The sequence below is a fragment of the Clarias gariepinus genome, chromosome 7 (assembly GCF_024256425.1).
Source record: "Clarias gariepinus isolate MV-2021 ecotype Netherlands chromosome 7, CGAR_prim_01v2, whole genome shotgun sequence".
NCBI classification, from domain to species: domain Eukaryota; kingdom Metazoa; phylum Chordata; class Actinopteri; order Siluriformes; family Clariidae; genus Clarias; species Clarias gariepinus.
In genome coordinates this window covers 17,511,933-17,523,123 of record NC_071106.1, presented here as the reverse complement: position 1 = coordinate 17,523,123, position 11,191 = coordinate 17,511,933, and the positions used below count along the sequence as shown (strand labels likewise).

At 38.3% G+C, this 11,191-nt stretch overlaps 2 protein-coding genes across 2 annotated transcripts; both read right to left on the bottom strand.

The window, feature by feature from the left end:
- Positions 1 to 4,261: 4,261 nt before the first annotated feature.
- On the bottom strand, positions 4,262 to 5,230 carry LOC128527644 (C-C chemokine receptor type 5-like). The gene has a single exon (XM_053500109.1). The coding sequence runs from the start codon at positions 5,228 to 5,230 to the stop codon at positions 4,262 to 4,264; it is 969 nt and encodes a 322-aa protein (XP_053356084.1).
- A 3,563-nt stretch (positions 5,231 to 8,793) lies between these two features.
- LOC128527643 (C-C chemokine receptor type 8-like) lies at positions 8,794 to 10,130 on the bottom strand. The gene is made up of 2 exons (XM_053500107.1): positions 10,117 to 10,130; positions 8,794 to 9,769 (listed from the first exon to the last, which is right to left on the bottom strand). The coding sequence occupies exons 1-2, from the start codon at positions 10,128 to 10,130 to the stop codon at positions 8,794 to 8,796; spliced, it is 990 nt and encodes a 329-aa protein (XP_053356082.1).
- Between the last annotated feature and the right edge of the window lie 1,061 nt (positions 10,131 to 11,191).

The following is an 11,191-nucleotide window of genomic DNA, read 5'->3' as shown; positions in this document are numbered from 1 at the left end:
TTACAGGGATTTACTCTATCTGGTCCAGAACCACCATAGGCCAAAACCATCAGAGATTGTGCAGCATTTCAAATTCCACAGCCATTTCGTAAGTCAGGTGACTATTGCGAAATTTGTGGCCAAATTACACCAGTTGTCGGAGCATTGCGAGTTTGGGACTGTTCTGGAGGACATGCATGATCACCTAGTTTGCGACAATAATGATAATGTAATTCAGCGTAGGCTGCTGGAGAAATCATTACATGCCAGATACATTCAGAAGGCAAATAGCACTGCACAGAGTAATGTGTTTTATGCAACTAAGGCTATTAAAGGGAAAACAGTAGAATGTTACAGATGTGGGGGAGCTCATTTAGCAAATTCCTGTAAATTTAAAGATACAGAGTGTCATAAGTGTGGCAAGAAACGACATTTGGGAAGAAATGCAGGAGTAACAAACCAAAAGTGAAAAGCCATAAGGATGGGGGAAACCCTCATTCAAAGACATATCACATAAGGGAACTGAACAGGAGGAGACCTGTTTCTATTTAATGTTTAACTCTTTATGCAACAATTCAAGTTAGGAGAAAGTCTTAAGATGGAGATAGACACGGGAGCTTCAGCGCCAGTCATCAGTGAGGAGAATTATGGAAAGTTATGAGTAATAATAAGACACTAGCATTATGCAAATCTTCTGTTAAGCTGAGAACCTATACTAGTTAGGTTATTCCAGGAACAGGGTCTGTGAGAGTGAACATTGCATATTATAGTCAGACAGCAGAAGCTCACTTGCTTGTTGTCAAAGAAAGAGGCCTGAGTCTGCTGGAGAGGAATTGGGCAAGTAATATTCAGTTAAACGGTGGTGAAATTAGGCGCATAGAAGGGTTTTGTGCAGAGGATGGGTACCCAGATGTCTTTAAGGATGAACTGGGCACCCTGAGGGGCACCACAGTGAAACTTTATGTGAAGCCCAATGCAACACCTTGTTTCTTTAAACCCCGATCTGTCCCATACAAAGTGAAGCATAAAGTGGAACAAGACCTTGCAAGGGTTCAGCAGCTTGGGGTTTATGAGTTCATTCAGTTTTCTAATTGGGCTGCCCCAATTGTGCCCGTGCCCTGACTACAAGCTAACAATCAGACTGCAAAGGTAGAGACATTCCCTATCCCACGAGTGGAGATGCTTATCAACAATTGCTGCTAAACGAGGAGTCAAAGCAGTATGTCACGATCAACACTCACAAAGAGCTGTTTAAATACAACTGGCTATTGTTTGGGGTCTAGCCTCGCTATTTTACAAAGGACAATGAAAAAAACCTGTTTCAAGGAATTTCACATGTGGCAGTTTATCTTGATGATATTCTGGTCACTGTAATAACCTGGACCAGGTGCTCAAAAGGATGTCGGAGTCAGGATTACAGCTAAAAAAAAAGCAAATCTTGGACATCAAGTATCAGCCCAAGGACTCTGTCCTGTTCCAGAAAAGGTCAGGGCCATTAACGAGGCCCCAAGCCAGGAAACGTGTCAGAACACGTCCTTCTTAGGCATGGTAACTTATTATGGGAAATTCCTGCCTGATCTAATGAGGTGTTAGCCCCCTTGTTCCAGCTGTTGCATTATGACTGACAGTGGAAGTGGGGAGTAAAAAAATCTGCTGCAGTCAGCCAAGGTGTTGGCTCATTTTGACCGTGAAAAGGAGCTTACAGTGTCCTGTGATGCCTCTCCGTATGACATTGGGGCTATATTGTCACATGTGATGGAGGAGGGCTTGGAGAAACTCATTGCATTTGCATCAAGGACCCTTACTAATGCAGAGAAGGGGTACTAGCAGCTAGACAAAGAAGGCTCGAGACCAATATTTTTATGACAATCCTTTTACAATTTTCACAGACCATAAGCTATTGATGAGCCTGTTCAGTTAACATAAGAGCATTCCTTCCATGGCATCACCCAATATCCAAAGGTGGGTACTGACATTGTCTGCCTGCCAATACAGGCCAGAAAAGGAAATAGTATACAGGACAAAGAAGAAAAATGCCAATGCTGACGCATTAAGCAAGTTAGCACTTCTAGACACATCTGCATCCACTCCTCTGCCTCCCAAAAGTTTTTCTCGTTAGAAAAGTTGAGCGATTCACCACTAAGTGCAAAACAGGTCAAAACCTGGACAGAAAGAGAAAGTCAAAAGATTTGTCCTCCAGGACCCAAGGTGGTGGTACCACCAGGATGAGCCAGAGTGCTACAGGAGGCCCGCGTAGCCCATCCAAATTCTAATTAAAATTTTATTTGTCACATACACAGTCATACACAGTACGAAATGTAGTGAAATGCCAGTGACCCTAAAAGAGAATTAAAGTTTACAATAAGAAATAAATATGAATAAAAGAAATACGACAGAAAAATTTAATAGAAAAATTAAATTAAACTAGGAAAAATAGAACTAAAAATAGAAATATGATGTACATAAAAATAGAAATATACACGCGTAAAAAGCCTAGCAAGGGCATTTGTTTGATGGCCAAATATGGATTAAGATCTCAAAAACAAGATCAAACAGTGCAAGGAGTGCAAGAAAAAACAGAAAATGCCCCTATAAGTTTTGCTTGCAGCCCTGGAAGTGACCTAGTAGCCCTTTGTCTGGGTTGCATTTGGATTTTGCAGGTCCATTTATGGGGCGAATGTTTTTAGTCATGGTGTCTGCCCGCAACAAGTGGCTAAAAGCCGACATCTTGAAAAACACCAGCGCTCCGGTGACAACTGAGGCACTGCGGCAAGTGTTTTCTACACATTGCTTGCCGGATGTAGTTGTCACAGATAATGAAAGAGTTGTGCTGTTGGAGAAGGGAAAATTGGGGCTGAATTCTGTTCTCCAGTCAAGAAAATTTAGTAAAGTTTGCTAAGTTTTGCCTTTATTACAGAAATATTCACACAACAGATGCCAGTATCTCATGAAGAGATTTAAGAAATATAGTGTGATCAATTAGAGTATCCCTAGCCACTTGTGTTTTTGGTCATTGTCTCTGCAATATGCCAATGAGTCAAAAGTCTTATAGTTTTGCTGCCAGGTGTGTGAGTAAGAAAATAAAAAATACATTTTGTGTCAAAGCAATGATAAATCAGTTTAGTCCACATAAAATGCTGTTGTTTTAATTAAATTCAATATTTAAATGCCTGTTGGTAATTATAAATAATGAAAACCATGTAAAGGTTACTACATCATTGGTGGACATATAAATGGGAACCATTTTAATGAATTTTATTTTTTACGTAAAATATAAAAGCTTGTCACGGAAAAGGAAGAAGAGAAGTTATAAACCACACCAATTTAGTGTGATATCACCATTTGATACATAAGAAAGGGAAAGCTAAATTATCAGAAATATGTTTGTATTATTATCATGTCCATAATAATCATAAATATTTTGTGTGTACTTAAAAAAAATTACCAGAAGACAAATAACACAAATAGAATACAGGAAATGTATAAAGATTAAGTTGAGCTTTATTTATTTATTAATTCATGTTTCATGTTTTGTTTACATGTTAAAGCTAGTTACAAATAGGAATAACAGGGTTTTTACAAATATTATAGGTTATATACGTTTAAGCATACAGATATAGTGCATATAATATCCAGCAAGGTTTTGCTTTACCAAATTACTGTCCACCTAATTTGAATAGTTAGTAACTTGCATAATTTTACTCATAATTCATAAAGAGTAAATATTGCTTCCTACTCAATATGTATAAAAAGATACCAGACACCTAGCCATCTCACCAGTATGTGGGCCTTCAACATATTTTGCCACAAAATTGTTACTATACAATTTTTAGAAAGAGTTTTTATGCTATAGCAAGAGGACAACCCAAATATCTTTTTTTTTTTGTGATGAATTGGAAACACAACTGCATGCCAGACCTTCTAAGTCAACATGGCCTTACTAATGCTCCTGTAGCTGAACGGGCAAAAGGTCATACAGCCACACTCCAGAATCTAGTAAAAAGCTTTCCTAGAACAGTGGAGGCTGTTACAACAAAGGGGAACCGAATACAAAATCACTCTTTGGAATGAAACATTCATCAAAAACACAAATAGGTGATGGTCATATGGCTACATAGTTTTGTCTATGTAGTGTATATAGTACTATATTTGTAGCTTATATTTTACTTTTATAGAAAAACAGGAGTTATATATGTATTCCTTTCATTACTTTTATAACAATGATAAGTAAATGGCTATGAAACAACATTCATATCATACTTGACTGCATCTGAAGTGGAGTTTAGGTTCTCTGGCCTGTAGTTGTCTCTCTTGTGTCTCCTGATTTACTATTTCTGTGACAGAATACTTGCCTCAGCCGGGCCATGTAGAATAAGGGCCCAATGCAGACTCCAAAATTGGGAAGAACACAGAACATCACCATGAAAATACACAGAAGGTAATTTGTGCTTTTATCAGCAAGTATTTTTATTATCAGAATAAATGGAGCCAGAGCCAGCATTGGCAAATAGATTATAGTTGAGGGCACCAATATTGCTACAACATACTTCAGAGCTCGCTTTTTTACAACTGAATTATTTTGGTCCCCTTCACCTGGCCCCTTTTTACACAAAACACACACAATCCCGAACAGGCAACTCACCATGATAAAAAACATGACATTAATAATAATGGATATGACCAGAGCCATATTTGAGAGGGTGTAGACAAAGATGACTCCTGACATAATACACGTGAGAAACCAGATGATGGCAGAACATGCAGCACGATACTCCCACTTCCCCAGCTTTATGAAGAGCACAGGGTGTGCCACAGCCACATAACGTTCCAAGCACATACTGGTCAGCAGGAGTGGGCAGCCAAAGTAACTGAGGTTGGCGAAGGCATTTGAAATGCTTAAGAGAAGACCAGAGCGGGTATTAGCAGTTGTAATACCGATCCCCAGTGGCAGACTGAGGCAATATAGCACACCGAGTAGGGCAAAGTTGAGACCTAAAACCTCAGAGGGTGACAGAGCCTTTCTGTTCTTTACCAACAGCCACAGCAGTAATGCGTTTGCTGGGAGGGCAAGTATAAGCACAACTGTCTGGATAGGTGCCAGCAAACGGGTCAGTCCAATTTCACCACAATTAGCTAGAAGATCAGCCAGAGTTGTCAAATTCCTCAAGTTCAACTGAGTATTGTTTTGCAAGGAATATTGGTAAAGAAATATGGTTGTTGCATTGCTTCCATTTGCTGCCGTATATTCCATGATGAGTGTTCTGAATGAAGGGAGCAGATTTTAATTATAATTTATTAATACAGAGCATCTTCACTGGTTTTACCAGCTGTTGTGTTAAAAAAAAATCCTGTTTACTCACTTAAAAGAATGTGTAAACAGGTAAAAAAAAAAAAAAAAGGACCAATACTTACTCATAGAAGTAATCTATACTGACCTTTTGTTGCAGTGTAAAAACTGTCTGCTCCCCTTGTGTCTCCTTCTGTTTTTATTTCATGCATAGAGTTTAATCTCTCTGTGTTACATAGTCTCACTATAAGGTATTTTGAATATTGGCAATGGATGACTGAACAAACTTACCTAGCAAATCTAATCCACAAATTCTACATACATTAAAATGCACCTCCCATTTTTTTATATTAGTTAGCTCTGGAGCATTCCATGACATATATTTAAGCATTATAAAAAACCTAATACTTTTGGATTAGCTTTAACTAATACAGAAAATATGGTATGTACCAAAATAAACAGCCTTAAAACTTGTGCATCATGAACGTGCAGTTGTGTGCCGTTTGGATGGTCCACCATGGCAACCCCTTGATGGGAACAGCCAAAAGACCAATAGCAACAATTGTGACTCTCAAAAACTGGTGGCATGGTGGCATAGTGGTTTGCACTGTGGCCATGAACCGGCAGTGTTGAGGGATGGATTACCACCTCAGATCTGTGTGCGTGGAGTTTTCATGTTCTCCCTGTGCTTGGTGGGTTTCCTCTGTGTACTCTGGTCCAGTCGTCTGGTAGTTCCTCTTCTGTTTTGCACCAAAGTCCACTATCAGCTCCTTTGTCGTGCTGACGTTCTGAAGAGGGTGTTTTTTTTGGCACCAGTTCTCCAGATTCCTTGTCTCCTGCAGGTAGGCCGTCTCATCGTTGTCAGAGATTAGGCCCACCACGACAGTGTTGCCAGCAAACTTGATGATGGTGGTGAAGTTGGTAGCGGCCACGCAGTCATATGTGTACAATGAGTACAGCAGAGACCTAGGAACCCTTGGGGGGGCTCCAGTCCTGAGGGTGAGGGAGGCTGAGACATGTTTGCCCATTTTTACTGCCTGTCATCTGCCAGTTAGGAAATTGTAGATTCACTTGCACAGAGATGGGCTTAGTTGCAGGTGCTCCATCTTAGTGGTAAGTGAGGAATAAATTATAGTGTTAATTGCTGAAATGTAGTTGACAAAGTAGTTATTTTACCATAACCCTCCTTTCTAGTATCCAGGTGAGTAAGTGATGTGTAAAGGAGGTGTGAGATGGCATCATCTGTTGAACAGTTTGAACAGTATGCGAAATGTAGTAAATCTACTGTAAGTGTTTTGGAGAGTGAAGAGTTGATAAAGTCTTAGACCAGCTGCTCAAAGCACTTCACCACTCCTGAAGTCTATGCTACAGGGTGGTAGTCATTGAGGAAAGCAGGATGGGGTTTCTTCTAAACTAGATTATGGACTCTTAGAAGCATGTGGTGATTATTGATAATCACAAGTGCTAGCTGGTCTGCTTAGGCTATGAGAACTCGACCTGGAATGCCATCTGGACCTCCTGCTTTCCTGGAGTTCACTCTCCTGTAGGTCCTTGTCACATCATGATCGGAGACGCAGTGTTGCCATTGTCTTCTGGTCTGCAGCTGTTAGCACTGCTACGATTGTTAGCTGCAGCCTTGAAGCGAGTGTAGAAGGTGTTTCATAAATAAATAATAGCTACTTCATTAAATGTACACATAGCCAAGGTCTTCTTCATCAGTATTCACTGCAAGTCATCCAGTATTTATGTTTTGTCTAGGCTTTTTTTAAGGTTCTCCATCTTATTATTTTTGAAGTAATAAGATGAAGACTAGGTTAATTTCTGTTCCCAAACTGCCTGTAGTGTGTGCGTGTGTGCGTGCGTGCGTGTGTGTAGCTCAGGGGTAGCTCAGTGAATAAGGCATTGGACTACGGTTTGGAAGATCCCAGGTTCAAACCCCACAACCACCAAGTTGCCACTGTTGGGCCCTTGAGCAAGGCCCTTAACCCTGACCTGCTTAGATGTATAATGAGATAAAAAATGTAATTCGCTCTGGATGAGAGCATCTGCCAAATGCCTAAATGTGTGTGTGTGTGTGTGTGTGTGTGTATTTTCATTGCCAGGTGTACCCTGCCCGATGCCCAAAGATACCTGGGATAGGCTCCAGGCCCCTGTCATATGCAGTATAGAATATTGATTCATTCATTTATTCATTAAAAGTATCTGGTATCCTATTTTATCGTACCAAATAATTACACTGCTGAAGGATGATGGGTTTGGCTTGACTGCTGACAGTAAAGCTATATTTATACTTTAAAGTAATATGAGTAAATTTAAGCTACTGTACTTTATTAAATGTACATATAGCCATGGTCTTCTTCATCAGCATTTACTGCAAGTCATCCAATATTTATGTTTTGTCTAGGCTTTTTGAGTGTGGATAAACATTCTTTAAAAATTGTTAACACTGAACTTATAGAATCAATCAATGATTCAACAATTGATTAGTATAATGTTACAAAATTCCACATTAAACCAATCCCTAACTTCAAAATAAAAAGAGTTTGTCACATAGTAGCCTCAGAAATTGTAACTATAATTTTACCTTAATGCATCACTCTCACTCATCATCTATAGTGCTTAATACTGTATTTAGGGTCGTGGGAGTCCTGGAGACTTAGGGCACGAGATGGAGTACACCCTGGACAGGGCACACATATGCACACACACTCACTATGGGGAATTTTTAGGAATGCTAATTAGCCTAATCTGCATGTCTTTGGACTATGGGAAGAAACCGGTGTACCTGGAGGAAACCCACTAAACACAAGGAAAAAATACAAACTCCATGCACACATGAGGTGGGAAGCAAACTTGGCTGGGACTCAATAGGATAGCCCATCACTGTTTGGAATATGGTGCATTTTTAGAGACTTTTCTACTCACCAAATTATAAACTGTGTCAGAGTTGCCTTGTCAGCACAAAAACAAGACATTATTTAAGTGTTAAGTATTTGGATTATCATTTAATGCAGTATTTGCTTGAATTTTATGTTGAAAATGAAAGGTCTAAATTATTGGGAAAAAATACACTTACTTTGGCCTCCACTACATTCTTAAGGTAACTATTAAAAATCGGTACACATACCAAAGCGACACGGACACTAAAGCCTAAACACAAATGCCAACAACAGTAGTTCTTTTATTATTCTAATATGGGAACAATGAAAGTTCATATCTATACATTTTACACTTAATTTATGTATATTTTTTTTCATTACAATGGACTGACATACTATTGGATCTATATTCACACCTCATGTCTGTAATATCCGGCTATGGATCAACTGTAAGTATAAAGCAGTTACTGAAGATAAATATATAATATGTGGACATTAACCAATTTGCTAAAATAATTAAAAGGTAGCATTAATGTGGTGTCCTCTTCAAATTCTACTAAAATAACAAGATGCAACTGATTTTAAATCAATATAAAATTAAACTTAACTGAATTAAACTGTAGTCTATCACATCATGGAGTGTAGAGTTTAGTTTCTCTGGTCTGTAGTGGTCACTCTTGTGTCTCTTGATCTGTCCTCCATGCCACAGAGCATTTGCCTTAGCCGAGCCTTGTAGAACATGGGCCCAATGCAGACTCCAAAACTGGGGATTACACTAAACAATTCCAGAAAGTTACAGAGAAGGACATTTGTGCCATTTTTAGCAAGTATTTGGATTACTGTCAGAAAAGGGGCCAGACCTAGCAGTGGCAAATAAGTTATAGTTGAGGGAACCAGCACTGCTTGAACATTTTTTAGAGCTCGCTTCTTTACAACTGAATTATTTTGGTCCCCATCGCCTGGGCACTTTTTACGCAGAACCCAGACAATGCCCAACAGACAGGCCACCATGACACAAAACAGCACATTAATATTGATGGAAAAAATCATAGCGGTGTCAGAGAGTGTGTAGAAAAAGGTTACCACAGCCATGATAAAGGTGAGAAACCAAATGATTGCGCAACATGCCGCACGATACTCCCACTTCCCCAGCCTGATAAAGATCACAGGGTGTGCCACAGCCACATAGCGCTCCAAGCACATGCTGGTCAGCAGGAGTGGGCACCCGAAGTAACTGAGGGTATCAAAAGTGTGTGAGATGCGCAAGAGAAGTCCTGAGCGAACTGTTGTTGAAATGAATATATCCAATGGAAGGCTGAGACAAAACAGCACACTGAGCACGGCCATGTTGAGACCTAAAACCTCAGAAGGTGACAGAGTCTTTCTGTTCTTTAACAACATCCAGAGCAGTAACATGTTTGCTGGAAGGGCAGGTACAAGGATTAGGATAAGGAAGACCACACGCACAGGAGGAGTCCCATTTTTGTTACAATCATCTATAATTTCGCCAAGAGAGGCTAGATGTCCTGAGGTCAAGGAAAGATTGTTTTGAAAAAACTCGCTGGACAGAGATATAGTTGTTTCGTTGCTTTCATTAGGTATGAGATATTCCATGATGAACACACTGGATGTAGAAAGGGGATTTAATTATCATAAACAATGCACATCATATATGTATTAACAGCAACACAAGTAACAGTATATAACAGTAATAAATGCAACAGAAAATGTGGTATTTTAATAATTTTTGTCCTGTTTAGGTTTTTTAAGAAATGGTAGGTAAAAGAAGAATTAAAACAAGACTTACATGTGTTAAGGTGTGACTGCTGACCTTATGTTCAAGTGTCCAGCAATTTAACTTCTTGTATCTTCTTCTGTTTTTATTTTATGTACAGAGTTAACTCTATCTTTATTATAGAATCTCTCTGAAAAGTATTTGACTATTGGCAATGGATGAATGAAAAAACTTACATATCAAATGCCATCTAGAGATTCTATGTGCATTGCCAGCACCTCCCTTTCTTAAATACAAATGAGCTGTATGTAAATATCATTTGTAACTATAATTTAGCATTATGAAGACAGTAAACAACTGTTGCAAAGGGAATGCAATTAAAATATTTGCTTAATTTGGGTTATTTAAGAGCACAAATGCACCAATACAAAGAAATTAGTTAGAAACTTGCCTGAGTAATGGTAGTAATTTGATTGATATGATAAAATTAAGGATTTTACCTGTTAAAGATGTAAACAAAAATCTTCCGGAAAAATATGGCTTAAGACATTAATACAATAAGCAGCAGCACAAATTAGTGGCACCAAATACTTTACATGAAAGCAAGTTTTTGTATCTTAGATTATGCCAAACCCAGCATCAAGCATTAATTTCAAAATAATATGATATTAAAGCATTAAGCAAAATTACCTAACCATTATTCAGTTTTTATAGGATTCTGTTTTTCATTTCTTCTTCAAAGACATTAACCCGCATGACCCCCCAGGATGTAATATATGCTTATCATTGTTAGTCAGCTATAAAATATTTTTGCATGTCAAATTTTAACCTCAGACATTAAGAGGCATAGTAAAAATCTTTTGATCTTCAGATTATTAACTATTTCAATGCACAAAAGATAATTGACAATTAATTTATCTTGATAATACATAAATATATTTTAAATACTTAAAATATATTTAAGATTCAATGCTAGTAAAAATAATAAAACCTAAAAAAGGAAAAACCTAATTTTCTTAAAAGGGGCTGAAAGTTTGTTGGAAATTTCATCAAGGTCTTGGTTAATTAGCGAAAAGCCAAATACTCACTTACTCTCACTCACTATATACAGTACAGGCCAAGAGTTTGGACACACCCTCTCATTCAATGTGTTTTCTTTATTTTCATGACCATTTACATTGGTAGATTCTCACTGAAGGCATCAAAACTATGAATGAACACATGTGGAGTTATGTACTTAACAAAAAAAGGTGAAATAACGAAAACATGTTTTATATTCTAGTTTCTTCAAAATAGCCATCCTTTGCTCTG

Coding starts and splice junctions, on each gene's coding strand:
- LOC128527644 (XM_053500109.1), bottom strand. CDS start 5,230: ATGGAATATACGGCAGCAAATGGAAGCAATGCAACAACCATATTTCTT.